A 23,482-nucleotide genomic window follows, 5' to 3' on the forward strand; every position below is an offset into this window, starting at 1 on the left:
TGTTCTGGCTCACTTTGAGCACTGAAGAATGAAGCTGGCTGTCTGTGGATTGAGAACTATGAAACTGTGAGCACCCAAATAAACTTCTCATTCTCTAATTGTCCTTCTCAGGTCTTTTTGGTCATGGCAGTAAAAAAGCTGACTAAAGCATTCACGAACAGAACTTCCTTAAATTTGTCATTGTTCACATCCAAAGTATAGATAATTCAATTCAAACTCATTATTATTAATAGGGAAACAAATTTGGGGAAGAGTATTGGCACATAGGAAATCAAGAGTTGGAGACCTCTGCTGGGCGCAATGGTGCATGCCTATAATCGCAACAGCTCTGAAGGCTGAGGCAGGAAGATCACGAGCTCAAAGCCAACCTCAGCAAAAGTGAGGCTCTAAGCAACTCAGTGAGATCCTATCTCTAAATAAAATACAATATAGGACTAGGGAATGTGGCTCAGTGGTTGAGTGCCCCTGAGTTCAATCCCCAATACCCCCCAAAAAAAGTTGGAAACCTGAAAAGTAAATAGATGCACAACTCAATAGAAAATCGTCCAAAAATCCACTCCTAGATTGTGAAACCTAAATATATAGTACAGAAAGAATTTAGATATACATCACCCAGGAGCCCTTGTAACTCAGATAAGGAAACTGTGGACATAGGTAAAAGAGCTAAGTCTAGAATTCCATATTTCTTCATTACATACATCTTAACTTCCATTCTCTAAATATTATTGGGCAAGCTACTTACCCTTTCTCACAGCTATAGTGAAGAGACTGGACCACTAAATGGCTTTTAAGGTCTTTTATCAATTCTAGGACTCACTATGCAAGCCCTTCATTTTACACAAATACAGATGTTAACAAACTATAGATATTTATTGTAAGCTTTTCCATTCCTGATCTATAGACACTTTACATTTAATTATTCATCTTCATACAATCCTAAAACATAAGTGTGATAGAATTTTATACTTCACTGGGCCACAGAATACCCAGATATTTGGCCAAGAATTAGCCTGGATGTGTCTTTGAGGTTGTTTCTGCATGAAATGAACATACGACTTAGTACACTGAGCAAAGGAAATAACCTTCCGTACTGTGGATGGGCCTCATCTAATCAGTTGAAGATCCAAATAGCCCTTCCTTAGAGTAAGGAAGAACTCTTCCTGTCTGATTGCCTTCAACATGGGACACTGATTCTTTTTTCCTGCCTTTAGAACTGCACTGAAACAGTGGCTTTTCCTGGGCCTTGAGCCTTTTGCCTTCAGACTGGAACTTACACCACTGGCTTTCATGTGTCGCTAGCTTGCCAACTCAGATCTTGGGTCTTGTCAGCCTGTATCATTCCGTGAACCACTTCTTTATAATATATCTTTTTCTATATATATATATGTATGCATCCTATTGGTTATATTTTTCTGCAGAATCCTAACTAATGCAATAAGAAAATGCACATAGTGAACTGATGCTTGTAAAGCCTATAGAACATTTCCTGGAAATTACCACTCTCATTTTTGCTGTTTTAATAATAGTAAGAAGGCAAAAGAAAGACAATTTGCAACCAAAACGATTCCATAAACATGCAACATACCAATGAAACCATGGATCAGCAATTCAAGGCAAACTGATTGAAATAATTTCTGTACACAAACATCCTAACAAAAGACAAATACCTACATTGGAGGTAGAATGATCAAAAGAATTAAAAAGAACACTTACTTTGGGGCAGGGTATGTAGTTCAGTGGCAGAGTACTTGCCTAGTGTGTGCAAGGCTGTGGGTTCAATTACAAACAGTGTAAAGAAAAAAAAAAGCAAAGTATGGTGAGGCATATCTATAATCCCAGCTACTTAGGAGGCTAAAGCACCAGAATCCTAAGTTTGAGGCCACCCAGAAAATGTGGTGAGAACCTGTCTCAAATTTTTAAAAGGGTTGAGCACTCAGTAGTAGAGCTCTTGCCTAACATACATTGCAAAGCCCTGGGGTTCAATCCCCAGCACGCCCCCCCCTCATTTTTCAAAATGTTATCCATGTAAATTAAACTAAGATTATTTTCTTCTTTTGTGTAATAAGGACTCAAGCAAGACAATATTATCATTTCTGAACATCTACCCTCCATTAAAATTACAATAAAATGGGGCTGGGGTTGTGGCTCATTGGTAGTGGACTTGCTTAGCACATGTGAGGCACTGGGTGTGATAAGGAATAAATAATAAATAAATTAATTAATTACAATAAAGTCACAAACATATTAAAAGCACTCACACTTCAATAAAGGTGTTTTTAAAAAATTATAAACAAATATCTGCAAAAATCATCTAAATTTATAAAATGTTTCAAACGGATTTGCAAAATGAAAAAAAAATAATCACCCCATTTAGTATTTATAATGAAGTGAATACTTTTAAAATATTATAGCAAAATGCTCAAGAAAATGAATGTTATAAGTGTAGAACCATTGTGATACTCATAAATATAAAAAACTATTCGTTAACTACACCAGAGAATATTAAATACCTAAAATGAAAATGAAAAGAAATCGTTATATACATTAAAAAAACACAGCATTAGCACCTGGAGGAAAATATTTTTCTAAAGTATAAATAAAGATAGTTTTTAAATGAAAAACACAGTGATAACTATGGACTGGACAATCTGATCTCTCAAACAAGCTCTACAAAGTCTATGATTACAAATGGCAACTGTGATTAGAAATATATAAAATAGGAGTCCTATTTAATTCATTTGGCAAACATTTACTGAGTACATAGCATATGTCAGGCATTAGGTATCAGGAATATAGCAATGAGCAAAAATAGTCACATTTTTTACCTTCCTGGAACTTACCAAGTAGAGGGAAGATAGATATTGAATAAGTTAACAAATATACAAATATAAAGCCAATTGCAAAAAGATTTATTAAAAGTTTTGTATGAGGGGCTGGGGTTGTGGCTCAGCAGTAGAGTGCTCACCTAGCATGCATGAGGCACTGGGTTTGATCCTCAGCACCACATAAAATAATAAAGACATAGTGTCCACCTAAAACTAAAAAATAGATATTTAATTTAAAAAAATTTTAAGCTTTATATGAGAACCTGGGAATGAGGCATTGTCTGAGGGGAGAATCAGCTTCCTTGGGGGAAGTGATTAAGCTGAGTTCTGAGAAATAAATAAGATTGGAGGCAACTGACAATAGCAGAAAAGTATACCAGGCAAGAGGAATGATATATACCAAAGATTCTGTGGTGGATGGAACACCAAAAAAGTGATGAAGATTTTTTGCAAAAAAGAAAAATCCATTACAATATCAACATGGAACCACAAAAACCCCCAAATAGTCAAAAACAATCCGAAAAACAATAAAGTTTGAGGTCTCGCCTCTGATTTCAAAACATATTACAAAATAATAATGTAATCAAACCAGACATGGTGGTGTACACTTGTAATCCCAGCAACTCAGGAGGCTGAGACAGGATGATCCCAAGTTTAAGGCCAGACTCAGCAACATAGCCAGATCCTTAGCAAGGTACTGGGCTGAAATAATTTTTTTTTTAATTAAAAGGGCTGGGATATAGCTTAGTGGTAAAACACCCTAAGTTCAATTCCCAGTACTGGAAAAAAACATATATATGTAATCAAAACCATATGGTACTGGCATAAAGACAGACTTACAAACCAATACAATAGAGAGTCCAGACATAAACCCTCACTGTTATGATCAAATGATCTCTAACAAGGGTCCAGATCACTCAGTGAGGAGAGTCTTTTCACCTAATGGGGCTGGGAAAATTGTGTACCACATACAAGAAAGACAATGAAGGTGAACTGTTACCTTACAACATATAAAAATTTTAAATCAAAATGGATTAAAGACCTAAAACTATAAAAGTCCTCAAAGAAAACTTAAGGGAAGGGCTGGCATTATAGCTCAGTGGTAGAGTGTAAGCTCAGCATGCACAAGGCCCTAGGTTCAATCCCCTTCAATGAAAGAAAAGAAAAACGTAAGTGGAAAATCTTCATATTTAGATTTGAAAATAATTTCATGGACAAGACACTAAAAGCACAGGCAAAGACAAATGGGACTACATCAAACTTTGCTACTACTGCTCATCTAAGGAAACAATCAACAGCCTATGGAACACAAGAAAATACTTGCAAATCATGCAACAACCATCAAATGCTTTTAATAAATGGGCAAAGAACTAGAGTAGACATTCTTCAGAAGATGATATACAGCTGGACATGGTGGTGCATGTCTATAATCCCAGTGGCTTGGGAGGCTGAGGCAGGAGGATCACAAGTTCAAAGGCAGCCTCAGCCACTTAATGATGCCCTAAGTAACTTAGTGAGATCCTGTCTCAAAATTAAAAGTAAAATATATATCTCAGTGGTTAAGTGCTTCTGTGTTCAATCCCCAGTACTGGGGGGGAGGGGAGATGAAATCAAAACCACAGACAGTTATCATGTCACACCCATTAAGATAACTACCATAAAAAATAACAACAGCTGGGCATGGTGGCACATAACTGTAAACCCAGCAAATCAGGATGCTGAGGATAAGGACTGGAAGTTTGAGGCCAGCATGGGCAACTTAGCAAGACTCTGATCAAAGTAAAATAAATAAAAAAAGATCTGGGAGCCAGGCGCAGTGGCACATACCTATAATCTCAGCAGCTTGGGAGGCTGAGGCAGGAGGATCCTGAGTTCAAAGCCAGCCTCAGCAACAGCAAGGTGCTAAGCAACTCAGTGAGACCCTGTCTCTAACTAAAATACAAAATAGGGCTGGGGATGTGGTTCAGTGGTCGAGTGACCCTGAGTCCAATCCTTGGTTCCTTGGTACAAAAAAAAAAAAAAAAGATCTGAGATGATGCAGCTCAGTGATATAGCACCCCTGGGTTCAAGCCCCAATACCACAAACTATAATAACAGTGATGATGATGATGACCATTGACAAGTGTTGGTGAAGATGTGGACAAACTAAAATCCATAGGAGTGGGAAGGATGGTTGAATGAGACAGACATTATTACCCTATATACATGTATGATCACACGAATAGTGTGACTCTGCATTGTGTACAGCCAGAGAAATGAGAAGTTGTGCTCCATTTGTGTATAATAAGTTAAAATACATTCTACTGTCATGTACTAATTATTAGAACAAATTTTAAAAATGGTAAATTTTATGTTATATGAATTATATCTCAATGTTTAAAAGCAAATTTTACAAAGTAAGGATAAGCCAGGCGCGGTGACACACATATATTCCCAGTGGCTGAGAGGCTAAGACAGAAGAATCTTGAGTTCAAAGCCAGCCTCAGCAAAATGTGAGGCACTAAACAACTCAATGAGACCCTGTCTCTAAATAAAATACGAAGTAAGGCTGGGAATGTGGCTCAGTGGCCATGTGCCCTTGAGTTCAATCCCTGTTACCTTCTCCACCCTCCACCCCCCCAAAAAAGTAAGGAGGAGTAAGAGTGATACCAGCAAAGTCTTTATTCAGAGAGCAGTGGAGAGTCACTGAAGACCCTCAGGTATGCCTTTATAAAAGATCCATCTCAGGCTGGGATGTAGCTCAGCAGCAAAGTGTTTGCCTCACAAAGCCCTGGGTACAATCCCCAGTTCCAAAAAAGAGGGGAAAAAAAAAAGAACCGTACAAAAAAACGATTTAAAAAAACCTTTAAAAAAAAAAAAAAAAAGATCCCTCTGGTCTTGTGTGCAAGACAGATTAGAGAGCACAGGAGTAAACAAGATCAGTTATTGCAATGGTCCAGGCAATAGTAGCACCTTTGACTTGGATGGTAGAAGGGGTGGTAATGAAGAGATTTGAGGACATTCAAATATAGAAACTATTGGATATGCTGAGAGATTGGACATTTGGGGTGAAAGGAAAAAGGACTACTAAGGATTACTGGTAGGTATCTAGCTTCTACTACTAGGTAGGGGTCAGAGCCATTCATGGAAATGGCAAAGACTAGAGGAGAAACAAATATGAAAGAAATATCGATGACTTGGACTGGAGTGGCAGTTGTGGTGATAAAGTAGCATCAATTGGGCATGGTGGTGCATTGGTTATGAGGGAATAAGATGCAATTCACATTCTGGTAATTCAGAATAATGTTCTCAGGTCTGGAACCAGTGCCTATATATGTATGTTTAAAAAAAAAAAAAAAAGACCGCAGAGGTACTGGGGTTGTAGCTCAGAGGCAGAGCACTTGCCTAGCACATTTGAGGCCCTGGGTTTGATCCCCAGCACCACCTGTAAATAAAGAAAATAAACATATTGTGTCCAAATACAACTATAAATATAAGACCACAGAGAACTCTTTCTGTCATATGAGGATGCAAGAGGTCAGTCATTTGCAACCCATAGAGAGAGAGCACTCGCCAAACCTGACCATGCTAGCATACTGATCTCATACTTCTTTGAGAACTGTAAGAAATAAATTTGTTATTTATAAACTACTCATCTATGGTGCTTTGTTAGAACAGCCCCAATAGATCTGGAGTTGGAATCTATGTTCTCTAAACTAACATATCCCCCTGCTATGAATGTCATAAACAATAACCCTGCACCACTGCTCATATAATTTCTTCCTCCTGTAATAGGTTCTCCTCCCTAAAAATCCCACAATCTTCAGTCCTTTGGATCCCCAAAGGCCCAGCTCACATGCTACTTCCTCTATAAAGCTCTCCTCAACCATTACAGCCATAGTGTGAGCTAGCACCTCCTGCACTTAATTATGTGTACTCCCCTAAAGAATGACACTGATGGACTATTAGAATTGTGTAGTGATTGGTCTTGTGTATATGTCTTCTGCCTCCTCTACCAGAGTGAGGGAACAGGGCTATACCTGTCTATAACACCTGGTAGGGCACGAGCTTAGTATTTATGTGTTTTCAGAAAAGAAATCTATGTCAGGCATAGTGGTGCACACTTATAGTTCTAGCCACTTGGGAGGCTAGGGCAAAAGGATCATTGTCTCCTAAAAAGAAAAGTCAGCCAAAGTAAATTATGCCCTATACTATGGATCCCTTAATCCATATTACTGCAAACTACATTCATCGTGAAGCTTAAAAGACATTACCACTGCTTACACAACAAGTGTAGTTTACATAATCTGCTCTACCCAACTGTTACTTTTTTGTGACAATTCCCTCATGGCTTCTGTTCCCTGTGGATCTGTAGGATTACTTCATCTTCCAGCAAGGCTTTCTTATTTATTCCTTGATTAAATTTAAGAAGAATTGCTAATTTTCCTTTATAATAGTAAAAATGACCAATTTTGAGAAGAAACAGATATTCATGGGGATTTCCTCGAATGTGAAACTCAAAAGCAGCTGGGTGTGGTGACATATACCAGTAATCCCAGCAACTTGGGAGGCTGAGGCAGAAGGATTGCAAGTTCAAAGTCAGCCTCAGCAACTTAGTGAGGTCCTAAGCAACTTAAAAAAAAGTGGGATGGGGCACAGTGGTTAAGCACCCTAAGTTCAATCCCTGGTACCAAAAAAAAAAAAAAAAAGGAACTCAAAAACAGTTCTTAAATAAAACAATATTTGTAAATATTTCATAAAACTCATTTTTTTAGCCCAAGAATATATTCTTTCTCCCTCTCCCTCTCTCCCACATAGACTTCCTTATTACAACACTCTTCAGTGTGCCCTCTGTGGGGAAAGATTTTTATATCAGCTCCCTATGAGCTAAGAGCTAGCCATGTACAGAAGGGGATGAGGTAATGATAAAATGAATGCTGGGAATATGGGCAAATGAATGGAACAAGGAGGGGTAGGGACAGTAGCAAAAAGTCCCAAAGTCAGGAAAAAAGAAAATCCACGAACTTGGTGATGCTCCAGAGAGGAAACCAGCAAGTGTTGACGCTAAACTGGCAGAAACATCAATACTTCCTGGCTCCCCCACTGGGTGCATCAATTTAACACAGGCAGTCTGTTCTTCTGCTGCAAGTAACAAATAGTGAATGCTGTCAACAATATGAAAAGAAATGATCCATAAAAGAGAAGCATGGCTGTGGGCAGCAATGAAAAGAAGGTGTGACTGCTAAAAGTATTTAGACTGTATTTTGCTGCTGATCAGCTTAATGATCTTAGGCAAGTCATTTCCCTTCGATACAAGTATTTCATAGCAATAGTGTAGCAAGCCTGAGGTTACAATTCATTTTTTTCCCTTGTGGTCTGGGGATTAAAACCAGAGGCACTGAGCTACATACATTCCCAGACCTTTTAATTTTTTTATTTTGAGACAGAGGCTCACTAAGTGACCAGAAAGCCTTGAACTTGTGATCCTCCTGCCTTAGCCTTCTGAATCAAGTCACAGTACCTAATGAGACTGCTAATCTTAAAAAAGGCCTACTTTGGCCATTGGCTGGTATGGAAACTTGAATTTCAGGGGGGATTCCTATTACCCTAACTGATAAAAGTGGTTTGCTGTGCCTAAACTCTGTACAAACAATATTTATGTTGAATATCTGCATTCCTTCTTGGAATATAAAATTTTGGTATGTGCCAGGTGTAAGGTGCCTAAGTGACCAAATCCCAATAAAAACCTTGGATGTTGGGCTGGGGATGTGGCTCAAGAGGTAGCGCACTCGCCTGGCATGTGTGTGGCCTGGGTTCGATCCTCAGCATCACATACAAACAAAGATGTTGTGTCTGCCAAAAACTAAAAAAAATAAATATTTAAAAAAATTCTCTCTCTCTCTCTTAAAAAAAAAAAAAAAAACCTTGGGTGCTAAGTCACTAATGAGTTTCCCCAGTAGATAGTATTTTACACAAGTTGTCACAACTTGCTAAAGGATTTAAAGCATACCCTGTGTGATTTCAGTGGAAGAAGACTGTTGGAAGCTTGCTATGGTTTTCTCTGGACTTTGTCTCCATGTACCTTTTCCCTATGCTGACTAGGCCTTGTAATTTTTCACTGTAATAACAATAAGAATACCTACATGCTGTGTGGGGTGCAGGGGCACACACCTGTATTCCCAGTGACTTGGGTGGCTAAGGCAAGAGGATCACAAGTTTGAGGACAGCCTCAGCAACTTAGTAAGGCCCTGTCTCAAAATAATAAATAAAAAGGACTGGAATGTAGCTCAGTGGTAAAGCACCCATGGACCAGGCATGGTGATACACACCTGTAATCCCAGCAACTCAGGAGGCTGAGGCAGGAGGATTCCAAGGTCAAGGCCAGTCTCAGCAACCTAGCAAAACTGTCTCAAAATAAAAAATAAAGAGCTGGGAAACCTGGCACAGTGGCATACACCTGTAATTCCAGCAGCTGAGGAGGCTGAGACAGGAGGATCGCGAGTTCAGCCTATTTTACCTAAGAAACTCAGTGAGACCCTGTCTCTAACTAAAATACAAAAAATAGGGCTGGAGATGTGGCTCAGCAGTCGAGTGCCCCCAAGTTCCATCCCTGAGGCCAAAAAATAAAAAATTAAAAAACAAGAAAAAGGGCTTGGGATATAGCTCAGTGGTAAAACAACCCTAGGTTCAACCCCCAGTACCAAAAAATAAAAAACACTCCCCTAGAATCAATCACTAGTATAAAAAAAAAGAATACCTACATGCTAAGTATTGTGATCCCTGCTAGTGAATCATCAAACCTGAAGGTGGTTTTGGTATAGTATTGAATAGTACAACAAACATCTTTCCAACAACTTTGTGAAGTAGGTTTATGATACCCATCCTACAGAAGAAGAAACTGTAGTGAGGGAAACAAAGAATGTGCCTAGAAAATAAATATTTCAATTCTTACTATATGATATATGGATGTTCCCCAATTTTAATAAGCCTAAGACCCACCTGAAATGCTTGTTATACTATAGTTTTCTCTTATCTGAGACTTGGACTCAGTAGGTTTGAGACAAAGATGTAATAAGGATCCAAGGTGATTTTGTGCAAATAGACTAAGGACCATATTTTGAAGAAACCCTTTGATGTATACAAACTATGGCCTGCAGTACCCCATTTCTCAAGCTAGGTAGTAAATTGCAGAAGTAGGGCTTGCACGAATCCTTTTTAATAAGGATGAAGTTCATTTCACAACATCTGCTTCCAAATACCTCACACTCTATAGTTTTTCTTGTTTGCACTGCCTTCTTGCTACAGATATCCATTAGCTGATTGGTGACTGGGTGCAGATACATATTTTACATTCCTAGTAACAAATACTAACTAGTATCCTAAATCCAAGTAATGTATACTTACCGTGGTAAATTGAATAACAAAAAGCCCGTGGAGAATTAACACTACAGCTTTGGTTTTTGAAATAAGTTTGATGTAATGATGATAACAGAAAATATAAACTGAGTGCAATGCAATGGCACATGCATATAATCCCAGCAATTTGGGAAGCTGAGGCAGTTAAATGGCAACTTAGCAAGACCCTGTCTCAAAATAAAAATAAAAAAGAGAGCTGGGGATGTAGTTCAGTGGTAGAGTGCTTGCCGACCATATATGAGGCCCTTGGTTCAATCCCCAGTATGGGGGGTGGATGAGGGCTAGAGGTGTAGCTCAGTGGTAGAACACCCCTGGAAAAAGAAAACACCCCTGAACAAAAGAAAAGAAAATATAAACATTATCAGCTACCTTTAACAAAAGGAATACAAAAGTGCTGATAATTTTAGAAGCTGAGGACAGTATATTCAGTGTTCTATGAATGTCCAAGAAGCAGCAATGGGTTAAAGAGCCTGGCATGGGGGCACACACTTGTATTTCCAACAACTAAAGAGGCTGAGGCATCACAAGTTCAAGACCAATATTGGCAATTTAGTAAGACCCTGTGTCAAAATCAAAACTAAAAACAAAAACATTATTTTTCTAGTGAATAAACAGTGTCAGTAAACAGCAGACTTATTATGATTATTTTTTTATATTTTTTTAGTTGTAGATTGACACAGTATCTTTATTTCATTTATTTATTTTTTGTATGTGGTGCCGAGGATCACACCCAGTGCCCCACACATGCAAGGCAAGTGCTCAACCACTGAGCCACAGCCACAGCCCTTATTATGATTATTTTTTTAAGCAGTCATGTAATTGTTTTTTTTTCCTCATTTAAAGTAAGTATAGGGTAGTATTCTGTCCACTGAAAAGGAAATTATTTTCAGTGCTATAGAGTTTTCTGTAGGACAGTCTGAAATGCAGAAGTTTCCTGGTGGCTGCTTACTCAAAAGATCATTTTTCACCTGTTATTACTGACTCAGCCTGTGTTGTCAATTCAGTTCAAAACAATTCAGCAAGTATTTGCTGAACATTTAATGTTTACGTGATGCTATGCTAGCTATAAGATCATTATCAAGAATGCTATTCTGATTTTTCCAAGAACACCATGGTGAAGAGGAAGAGACCAGGAAGGTATTGGTACCTTAATACTTTAAGACAACATGTAATAGAAGAGCCTAAAAAAAAAAGATATCTGTTTGAATAGGATAGGCCTCACCAATCCTCCCATATTCTATTAAATAAATATGGGGCAAGAAATCAATGACAATGCCTGTACCTCTCAAGTACAGATTACCCTCCTAAATCTGGATAACCCTGATACAACATCACTATAAGCCACATCTTCTATAGTCAAGAAGTCAGATGAACCAGCAATCCATCCATACTCTGCAGTAACTGAGGGGCTGTCTGCCAACGTGCTGGCGTAGGGCATCCCGCACCCATATCTGCAGTGCTGAGCACTCATTCATCATTAAGCTGCAGTAGTGTTAACGTATGCTGCAGCCATACTAATGTTTGTTTTATGATCGCTGCTGACCGACACTTACAACAGGTCAAGAAGGTAAACATTAAGTGAACTGAAATGTGAGAACCGCACACTCAATTCACTTGTGGAGGAAGCCCAGAACCTTCATCCATTCAACCAGAACGTATTCTCCAATCACGGCAGGAATCATTCCAGGGGTTAAACTGTATAAAGCCCTACAGATACATAGGAAACCCTATCACCTTAAAGAAAATAAAAGAAAAATTACATTTTTACTTTGTATCCTATACATTTATCCTTCGTTTTTATATTGTATTTTTTAGTTTTATGTGGACACAATATCTTTATTTTTATTTTTATGTGGTGCTGAGAATCAAACCCAGTGCCTCACGCATGCCAGGTGAGCACGCTACCACTTGAGCCACATCCCCAGCCCCCATTTATCCTTCTTGAGAAAACTGATCAACCACTCTAAACAAGCAGTCAGCCTTGATGATTTTTTCCATCACTCAAAAAACCAGTATTAGAATTCATACAAGGAGCCAGTTCTTTGCACATCATGCAGACACAGGAAAGTTAGCTGAGGTTCTTCTGGAGGTCACTGGTCACACTGCCCAGAGGGTGGTCCACTAGCAGCTTGGATAAGGAAACAAGCTCAGCTACATTAAACTTGCACAGCTACATCAATATGAAATTGGCCAGCTTCACATGTCCAAATCTCACCTGATAAAAGTCCATTAGGAACACTGGAAACTACCTGATATATAGACACTCACCCACTAAAGGATTAAATTTTTAAGAATGCTCATAAACAAAAGCAACAAGGGCTGGGGATATGGCTCAAGCGGTAGCACGCTCGCCTGGCATGCGTGCGGCCCGGTTTCGATCCTCAGCACCACATACAAACAAAGATGTTGTGTCCACCGAAAACTAAAAAACTAAAAAAAAAACAAAAAAACAAAAAAACAAAACCTTACTGAAGGTATTTAGGAGACATTGATAGTTCCATGTTGCCTTCATCAGTAGTAAGCAGATCAGGGGGAAAAAAGGGACAAAAACCTATTTTCACTAGTGTAAAGATTTGTTTCAAGGGCTGAGGTTGTGGCTCAGCGGTAGAGCACTTGCCTAGCATGTGTGAGGCCCTGGGTTCGAGTCTCAGCACCACATATAAATAAATGAATAAAATAAAAGTCCATCAACATCTAAAAAAAAAAAAAAAAAAAAAAAAAAGATTTGTTTCAAGAGGTAATAGTTCATTCCTAAATAGGTTTCCCACCTTTCACAGGATTAGCATAGCATCTATTGGCAAAAGAGCAATTTTCCATGTATATGTCATACTGAAGGTATCAAATACAACTCCTTTTTTATCTGACATCCAAAGAATCAGAAAGTAACTGAGATTATACATCTACTTTTAGTAGAAAGACAGATGATGTGTATATAACAATAACTTATTCATAAAGATCAGATTTTGTGGCATGTCACAAACTAATTAAATATAATACAGTCACCATGCCCTCTAAATCTATTACTATGAATATAATAATTAAATTTCCTCAAGACAGGAATCTTGTCTTGCCTACAATGTGTCCCCAAGATCTACTACAGTGCTCAGTGAATATTTGTTGAATAAAATAATGTTCTACAAAACCTAAAATGACTGAATCATCTAAGCAAGATTATACTATAGTCAGTATAGCTTCAGCATTAGATACCAGTTTTCAATTCTTAGAAAACTGGTATCTAGGACATAGTATACCCCAATTAACTAGAACTTCTCATTCTGGATACAAGAGAGGTTTACTACAAATCACTTTAAGTAAAGGCTATTATTTATATAAAACATATAAAATCTGTTCTTTCAACAAATATTTATTAACCACCACTAGGCATTAGGCTAGGAGGGAGCTAAGAATATACTGTGAACTGACCCTACCCCCAGTTACATTCAGTCTAAGACAGCCTTTCTCAATTGGGGTTCCTCCTCCAGCTGTGTAGGAAAGAAGTGAATTTATTACACATTATGTATGCTCTAGGGCATTAGGGCTTAATCTCTCCCAGTTGGGAAAGACTGGTCTAAGGGAGCCACATAAGTTAAAAGGCAATTATAATGCAATATGATAAAAAGGTTGCTTTTAGGCAAGGTCAAGTTTAATTGTTAGACCTACCTATGTATGAACTAGCTGGTAGAAGCCAAGCTGCACAGACTTTGGTAAGATTCATATAAATAAATGCAAAAATACTGAAATACACACATGCAGGTATATTTATAAACATAACAAAATAAAATCAATATATTCCACACTCAGCAACATCAGGCCGAGGTTATTAGGGAAGTGAAACAACAACAACAAAAAAAAGGCTTAATTACCCTGATAATTTAACAAGGAAACCAAAAACTTCTTGCTTCTGGAAAAAGAAAAAAAAAAGCAATTACCTGAATTATTTTGTTAATTGTCTCCATATATTCTTTCATTAGACTGGTCTTGCCTTGAACTCAAAATAATAAGTAACTACCTACCTATTTCATTAATTCTTATTCTGTACTTCTAGTCTCATTTTGAATTTTCATTCTTCCTTATGCAGTATCTAATATTTTTCTAGTCTCTTCGGTAAGATTTTTTTTTATAATGTCATTACTACATACAACATGCTTTATGGAAACAAAGCAGTTAGAGAGCTTCTAGAATCAGAGATATAAATTTACTCCAGTTTTTCACACTTGCAATAAGTTTTCACTATCAATAATTTAGAAATTCAGATAAGCTAAACTGATAGCATCCACTTGCCAAGTGCCTTAACGTACTTCATCGAGAAATGTCTCATTTGAATCTTTAGTGTGAAATAACTTAATAAGCTAAAAAAGGGAATTCTTACTATTTCAACTGCCAATAACCCTTTAAGTCTATGTGAAAATGTTACTATAATCACTAAGAACTTTACCTGAAGAGTAAAAGAAGACAGGATAACATAAAAGTCCAAGATCCTTAACTCTCATCTAGTCCAGATTTCAATTAAATATGCCTTTGAACAAAATACTGCATAGGCAAAGCTACTATTATTTATTTATTGTTTATCAAAATGTTGACCGAGAACAGGCAGTGCTTTTACTGCATTCTGCAACATCCAACTCTTAAATCTTTCAAGACACTCCCTATATACCTAAATCCTAAAGTGCTGTACACCAAATCCACCAATTTCTTTATACCTCAAAACTGTGAAAAGGAAAGTTATAATATATCAGAAAGGACGGACCACAGTTATTAATGGTAAATATGTCAGAGCCATATCTTTAAAAACTACTATTTCTTTTAGCTGAAAAATGGAAAACCCAGGAAAACAAATGGCATTTTTAAAACGACTCAGCAAATACAACTGAACTGTAGATGATGAGACTCTTAAGAGATTCTTACTTCCCACATCTGGCTTACAATGTAAAGAAAGCCATCATCTAATACACAGTTCGCTAGTTTTTAATGATCAAGAACTACAATCAACACTACTGTAATTTATTTAACATTTAAAGCCTGTCAGAAAGTATAGCTCTATCAAAATAGCACAATAGATTCTGAAAGGAATTCACAGCCCTCATTCTAAAATATTAAAACAATCCAGAGGTTAACACAGAATTTAGACTACATCTACCTTATGTTTAAGTCTCAAAGTCCCACCTAATCTTTAATTTTATCCTTCTAGTGATTTAAATGTGAATGGCCCTCAAAGAATCTGAACCTGGGCCAGGCAAAAGACAAGAATAGCATATGGTTTACTGGGATCTAAAATTTGCGCCCACCCCAATTTTTAAAGACATTTTTTAACAAAGAGAATTTGATAGGATGTTTTGCATTCAGTTCAACAGCATGTTGTTAATCCCTTGCCCTAGGCCTAGTGCTCAGACAGAACTCCTAAGAACCTTCCAACATACTATACTGGCACAAATTCCCAGGACTTACCATAGACATGGCTACTCAGGAAAATGTGAGCAGTTGCACATCCCAGCTGAAACGAGGTTAAAAAAGCTCCTTTTGGTGTGAGCAAAAGTGATTTTCTGCAGAAATCTTGGTTAGGGATGCAAAGGACTAGCCTCAAACCTGCAGGCTGGCACCTCAGCAACTGCTGCAAATTCTACTGCATGCACTGGTTTCGTGGCCAGCACTGCTTAATTACTAGACTGTGATATAATGCAGATCAGTCTTATCAAGAGAAGAGGTAAAGGGGGCTTTTAGTCCAATACTTGAGTTGTTCAGTTTCAAATGTTAAAATCTCATTTTAAAAAATGTGATTTTGACATCTCAAATTTAAGCTAAATGAATTTAATATGATCCAGAGCCCACCGTTACTGTTCTCCAATGTAACAGTGCCATGTGAAAAGCTCATCCTTTTTGCAAATATTACAATTAGCTCTTCCTGTCACCTTTCCTTTTTTATCACTCAAAACAACACCTCATGATCACAAGAACCTATGTGAAATAGAATATGAAGTACAATGATCTTTTAGAGGCTAAATGTGAGAAATAAATTTTAGATACTTGCTTCAGCAAAGCATCCAATAAAAGCTATTTCATACGGATTTCAAGATCCTTGACATGTACCAACCTCTATTGCTCTATGCCACAGGTAATAACCTGCTCCAATTTCGTATTGCATGTCTCAGAGTGAGGTAAACGTTTAGAAAAACATTAACATAGCAAGACTGTGGTGATAATACCCTAAAAAGGAATTGTGTTCAAGTGTTACTTTTAACCAGGGTACATTTGTGAAAGTTTCAAATGCAGAAAAAAAAATGAGAACAAATTTCATCCGCCCTATGAAAAATGTTAGCAAGGCTTTCATTAGGAGTAATCGAATAAAAAGTTCTCCAACACGTACAGTGAGGGCGATGGGGGAAGCGCTCAGCACTCAATCCTTTTGCTTACGTGCAGAAAAATCAAAATTTGCAGATGAACCCTTTCTTTCACATCGTTAGCAAAAATAAACCCGATTCCCGCCACCTCCTCCGAAAATTAAGGAAGTTGCTACAAATAGCACATAAGTAAATGGCCCCTACTTTGCTCCATTCCTCACGTGCCTTCTAGGAGTAAACAGGTTACTCAAAAGTCCAGAAGCTAGAAACCGCTTTTCCCCCATGCCAAACTCCCACGGAAATACAATTCCCTATTCTGGAGATTTGGACGGGGGAAATGTGGCCGCAGGAGCCGAGCCGCAGTCTGCCCTCTCCCAAAGGTTGGATGTCTGGGGCATTCAGCCCTCCGCGAAGCTTCTTCAGACCCGCGCTCCGCAGCGCCTAGAACGCGCTGCAGCCTCCCCGCGGCTCCACATCCACCAGCCCATCCTGACCATCGCCCTCGCGTTTACAGTACCCTAAAGGTGAGCTTCGCCGGCAGGGTCTCTAAAGTTTGCCCCGCCTCGGGTCAGCAGCCGCCCGCCCCGGCCGAGCCCCCGGGCAACGCTGAGTCCCGCTCCAGCCTCCGGCTCCCTCAGCCCCCAGCTCTTCTTTTGGGCCACAGTGACAGGTCTACATTTACCTCCATGTGCTCGTGGCAGAGGAAACAAAAGAAGGCTTCCTCCCGGATAATAAAACGCCATCTTCGTCTAATTAGCAAACAGAGGGCCCCCCCGGGCTGTTCTTCCACAAGACCCCCCACCATCCAGCTCGAAGGCGGCCCCCACTCCGAGACAGAGTTCCTGGCAGCCCCGGGAAGCCCGGGATAAAATGTCCTGGGGGCGGGGGGTGAGCTACCTCGAGAGCTCTACCTGCCTCCCCACCCTAGCCACCAGGGCAAGGCGTTTCAGTTCAAACAAGGGTGGCGTCTCCCAATTACCCCATCAGAAATTTGTTGTGAGGGACCCGGAGAAGGGGCTGGGAACAAGCCACCCTGTACGCGTGGAGCCGCAGCGAGTGTACTTACAAAACGGTTAAAGCTCTGACGGAACATCGCGTCGAAGGCTGCCGGGCACTCAGCTGGACTCTACAGGGCTGTCCGGGAAGGCGCCGTCCACAAAACACACTGCGGCGTGGGCCGGCGGCGCAAAGCGGACAGCTAGGCGGGCTGCCCTCCTCGCCTCTCGGCGCTCCCCCGCCACCCCCCCACACCGCCGTTGCCCGCGCCCTCGCGCCCGAGGCCCCGCCGCCGCCGCCGCCGCCGCCCCGCCTCACTCGCCCTCGCCCCCGCCCCCAGCCCCGGCCCGCCCGGCCCGGGGGCGGCGGCCCCGTCGCTCCCCCTTATCTGGCCCCAGCACCGCCAGCCCGCGGCTGCCCGCGGAGAAGCAAACCCGGCGCGCGGGGGAGGGATGGCGGAGGAGCGCTAGGCTCCTCCTGCGGGGAGGGGGGCACCCCAACCTCTTCGCTGGCGCCGGGCTCAGCACCCCGCTGTCCGTACTCTCCCCGGCGCAATGCCCCCGCCCGTCTCCCAGCTGGCTTCCGCGGACGCCCCTCTCAGGGCACTGGGGACCCTTTCGAGGTTCCCCGCGCCTCGCCTCACCTCACCTCGCCTTGCCTCGCCTAGCTTCGCTTCCTCCCGACACTACTCCCGTGTCTCTATCTGGAACCACAGCCTCCCTAACCCCGGCCCTAACTCGTCCACCGCGCGGCTTCACTCACAGCCCCTCCTCGGCCCCGCGCTTTCGTCCCGCACTCGGGTTGGGGAGCCTCGGCGCAGCCCACTGGCCGGCTCTGAGCCTGAGAGACGGCTGGGCTCCCGCTTCCCGGCCGGGAGTAACCGCGCTCTGAGGAAGAGTAGGCACTGGAGGGGCACTGTGGAGACCCTGGCGCGGGAGGGGCGCGGGCAGGGGGATTACTGATGAAAGCTGGCCCCTTCTCATCTACCAACGTGAGGGTCTCCCCGCTCTGCTCCCACCTAGGCGGCTTTCCCTTCGCGTTCTTTCTCTTGTTCAGCTTCCCCACCTAAGCCCTCTTACTTCCACTTTCTCTGTGAGGTTGTAAAGTCAGGCTTTGTGTCGTTGCTGCTGCGCAGCGGGGCGGGATTTCCCTGCCACCCCCCCGCTTCCCGCTCGCCCCCTCCTTCGCAATGCTCCCGGAGCAGCCTGGGAGTTGTAGTCCAAAGGTCCCCCTACTCCGCCTGCTACTGCGAGCTGGGAGCTCCCCCATACGCCCGTTCGGGGTTTGCCCGGAGGGTTGAAGAAGGAAGCTTCTCAGCACAGATCCTATGTGCAGGTCGGGAGCACTCGGTAGATTACTAGCTGTGGGAAATGTGCAAAGGATAAGTTAGGCAAATTCCCGAATGCTGGGAGACTTCCTAGAAGTCGAAATTTGTGCCGGGAAACCCTTTGCATCCTCCGCCCCTAGCTTAGAACTGGAATCAAAGCTTAAAAAGGAAAACTGAAAGCCAAATCTAGAATAGCCTTTAGACTGGGCATCCCTCCCCCACTCCAGTCTTGCACCGCCCTCAGGCGGGGCCCGAAGCTGTAGGAGAAGAACTTGCAGATTCTTCTATAAAAGTAAAGAAATTAGTAAAGTTAGTTCAGTAACATTTGCCAGAGGCTTTTGTCGCACCACTTTCTCCAGCCAGTACAGAGCTGGGGACAGGCCCTGCTAAACCACCGGCCTCCCCTGAGATCGTGAAGGACCTTTACTACTGGGCACTATCACTTCTCCTTTTCCCTTCTAGGGATTAAATTCATTTCAACAAATCTTACTCCTTATTTTCTTTGTACCAGGCACTGTGCTAGGCGCCAGACACAGTGAATTCTTAAACGACCTCCCAGAGGGTGATCGCAGTCTGAAATGTGAAAATGACAGGTTAGAATGTAATGGCTGCTAGAGTAGAAATGCGAACTGCTGAAAGAAAAGGGAAGTTCATAGTGCCTCTGAAAAACGGGTCTAGGGCAGCTGCCCTGAAAAATCTGAAGATTTAACTGTGTCATGGATCTTGGGAAGGTGTTGAAGGAACCACTGGGGCAAACTCCTGAGTGGAGAGAGAGGTCCATGAGAAAGTGCAACACAACCTAAAAAAAGAGCATACCATATTTGCTGATGCCTAAACTGTTTGGGTGGGGGTGGGGTAGAGTCTCTGGTGAAAGCTAAAACCCCAAAAGATCTTCAGAAACATGCTTCAAAGTTTGTACTTGATTCTTTGATCAACTAGGAACCCATCCCCAGTAAAATGCAAGAGACTTAGGGTTTGTTCCCAAAGTGTTTTAACTGCCCAGAGGTAAAACCAACAGTTTAAAATTCTTCCCCAAGATGGTTCCTTTTAGGCAATATCTAATGATTGTTAAGATTTAGGTTAAATCTGTATTAATCAAATATTAGGACATTTGTTGACAAAATAGATCTAAACTTTTACTCTCTACCACTTCAAAGGTATGTTTTCAAACAGTTTATTTTCTGGCTTTTGTTGAACACAGCAACTACCTTAATTTCATTTACTAATTATTTGCTGAACAACTACTGCGTGGCAGGCACTATTCTAGACACTGGACTTGGGGGATGGAAGAGGTTATTGTCATTCACTCTAGACATAAATCTAGAATCCTTATCAATAAAATAAATAATAGAAACCCAATTTAGGTATTTGGGGATACAAGTACTTACTAGTAAAGAATATCTTTTCTTATTAGGTTTTGCTAAGCAAATGGGAAAAATGTATTCTGCTTATGGATTCAAACAGATCAATCTCAAAAAATTAGAGACCCAGAATTTTTCTTCTGCAGTAACCTCTCACACTTGCCCATTGTCAAGTTGCTTCAATGTAAAAGCAGTGATTTAAGCCCCTTCAAAATACAAGGAAATTGTTATTTGAGTTTTCATTTGTTATTCTAAGTCCACTCTTTGTCCTCCTAATTTATTTCAGCAGGACACCTATACTCATGTGTCCAGAGTAATTTGCCCTACTATAGAAATGCAATTCCATACAAATCAAAATATGCTCAGCAAAACATGAAATTTATGCAAAGGTGATTTTTTCCATATCCCAAATTCAACCTTAAATTAGAGCCACTCTCACATATATCCTTTAGAGTCACTCCTTTCTTATTTTTTAAAAAAACTCCTTTGTGAGCTTTTTTTTAAAACAAGAAAAATACATTTTTTCTTCCAGTGCCTCTTCACAGTTTCCAAACAAATCCCAGGTGTTGTAAAAAGCTGTTGTCGATGAATATGAAAAGCAGACCATCAGCCAGAATTTTCATTGGACCAACTCCATAAACAGAGCTGCAAAAACTAACTTCCTCCTGCCTAAACTGTCAAAACATGTGGCACATAATACCAACTCTTCTGGTGTATCATCTGACTCTACAGACACCCTAGTCTCCAGCAGGTAATAATTCAGGAAGCTATCTTCTATCGTTATTTCTAACTTAACTACAGATAATGCCTATTGCCCCTTTTCCGTGTAAGCCACTCAGAAAGTCCTTCTTCTTCACTGCCACTCCCTCCCCACCCCCACCCCTGTACTCTTTCCCACATTCTTCCTAAACCCCTCAAAAATCTCACCATGCTAAATGGGCAGACCAATCAGTAGGGCACAGGAGCAACCATGATCCAGCAAGAGAGCAATGATGAAGAAACACAATCACTTCTTCCACCCAATGCTAAAAAAAAAAAAAAAGAGAGGGGTATAAGGTCATTGCTTAGCATCTAGATACCCATCTTAAGTGATAGCCGCCATTTTAAGGAAAAAGTTTCTCTTTCCCACCCAAGAGCCTTTCTGAGAAAGGCTCACCACTCCCTCATACCAACCCCACCCTTAACTACCAGCATTAGGACCCACCCATCTCCAATCACTGAGCCTGCCCCATAAAAAGTGAAGGAACCCAAGTCTGTATTTGCCTCTCTCCATCTATGGAGACATGGCCTTTATTGTCAGCTCTGACAAACTCTCATGTGTATATCAGCCTGGTCTGTCTTTCATTTCTCGCTGGCGCTCATCTCCTGGTTCCTGCTTTCCTTTCAAGGGGGAAAAATTGAAACTGTTAAATCTGCATCTAAATCACACCATGAGGGGCTGGGGTGGTGGCTCAGTGGTAGAGCGCTTGCCTAGCATATGTGAGACACTAGGTTTGAGTCTCAGCGCGGCATATAAATAAATAAAATAAAGGTCCATTGACAACTAAAAAATATTTTTAAAAATCACCCCATGATCAGTAAGTTAAAGAAATTGAACTATACCTGCTGAGCTTTCAAACACACCTCATGAAGCTACCTTTTGTCCATGTGAAATATCTTTCCCCCTTTCAAAGCTTGCCTTGGTGTTGATTTAAGACCAATTTTACCCATATCTTCCTAACTATTGGTCCTTTGCAATCCTTTCTCCACACTGCAATCAGAAATCTTCAGAAGACAAAAGAGATCAAATCACTCCGCTGCTTATGCCTTTAAATTTCTGCCTTAACATCATGTACAAGGTACTGAATTCTCTGACCCCTTTCTTCCTCTCTAGCCTCAAGTGGACAACTGTCCCTCTTGCTTACTCCAGTGGCCACCTTTCATTCCTTGAGTTCCCAAAGCGCCTAACAGTTTATGCACAGGCAGCCATCTCTGCTGAAATGCTTTCACTGCGTTTGCTATTCATCCTTTAGATCTCAGCTTAAATGTCACTTCCTCAGATGAGATCAGGGCTCCCTGTTATTGTGCTCCAAATAGCCCATATTAATTACATCCTAGGGTACTGACATATGAGGTTAGTAATCATAGAGAATGGCAGAAGCCCAAGAAGACCGGGGATGATCTAATATTGTTTTGCTTTTCAAAAAGGGGGAGTAGGTGCCGCAGTCTGGCTGGGCACAATCAGGAGCCACTTGTCAAAAGAAACTAACTTTATTTTTAGAACCACACACGCCAAACAAAACAGCCTCTCAGGAAAAACCCTCAGAGCCTCAACTGCCACCACTGGCTTTCCACAAGCCTCTCTCTCCCACACAAGCTTCTCTCCACCTCCCACAATCCTCCTGCTCTTGAGGCCGATTGGCTGGGTCACATGGGCGGAGCCAAAAAGTCCCCCAATGAGCAGCTCCGTGGTCTGAAAGGGCAGGGAAACAGCCCAATGAGCATCACCGCAATCATGATATCATGATATTCTAGCAATCATGATATCAAAGGCAGGCTAGGTTCTAGAACTGACCACTAAAAGGATGAAGTTGGACTGCGAGTAAAGTTTAGTGGTGGAGTACTTACCTAGTGTGTGTGAGAACCCTGGATTTGATATCCAGCACCTAAAAACAAGGTTTTTTGCTTTGTTTTTTAATCTTTATCACAGTAGAAGGGAAGAGTCAATCATTAGGATCCACAATGATTTCACTGAGATGGATTTTGTCCTTCAAGATTCTGAGTAAATTATTTCTAATTCAGAATTCTGACCACTACCAAAATATGTTGGGAGGATAGATATGTCACCAGAGGAGTTCCCTGAGCCTACCTTGACTCAGGGGAAGAGGGGTCCTTGACATACTTGATGGAAAAGAATTTCATCATGTGCCAGTCAGAAACAGATTTACTTAGGAAAGCAGATCACATTCAAGAAAGAATGCAGGCTGGGCATGGTGGCACAGCCTATAATCTCAGCAACTCAGGAGGCTGAGGCAAGAGAATTACAAGTTCTAGGCCAGCCTTGGCAATTTAGTGAGACTCTATCTCAAAAAATAAAAGGGGCTGAGGTTGTGGCTCAGTGGCAGAGCACTCATCTAGCACAAGTGAGGCACTGGGTTTGATCCTCAGCACCACATTAAAAATATAAACAAATAAAGACATTGTGTCCATTTATAACTAAAAATATATATATTTTAAAATTAATAAAAAGGGCTAAGGGTGAAG

At 41.0% G+C, this 23,482-nt stretch overlaps 1 protein-coding gene across 6 annotated transcripts in view; it reads right to left on the reverse strand.

Annotated features, from left to right (window-relative positions):
* Atp11c (ATPase phospholipid transporting 11C) overlaps nt 1-18,588 on the reverse strand; it is a 188,828-nt gene extending 170,240 nt beyond the window's left edge. For 5 of the 6 annotated variants that reach the window (XR_009225934.1, XM_046435337.2, XM_046435335.2 and 2 more), the window contains exon 1: nt 17,622-17,806. Coding sequence is in view for 5 of the 6 variants with exons in the window: in XM_046435337.2 (XP_046291293.1) it covers nt 17,622-17,648 (27 nt within the window). In the remaining variant the exon portion in view is untranslated. Of the gene's footprint in view, nt 1-17,621; nt 17,807-18,569 lie in introns of those variants that run through there. The other variant, XM_046435336.1, reaches the window with a different exon arrangement.
* Nucleotides 18,589-23,482: the final 4,894 nt, after the last annotated feature.

The sequence above is a fragment of the Marmota monax genome, unplaced genomic scaffold (genome assembly GCF_021218885.2).
Source record: "Marmota monax isolate L192 unplaced genomic scaffold, Marmota_monax_Labrador192_F-V1.1 WCK01_AAM20220418_F8-fsc00261, whole genome shotgun sequence".
Lineage (NCBI taxonomy): Eukaryota > Metazoa > Chordata > Mammalia > Rodentia > Sciuridae > Marmota > Marmota monax.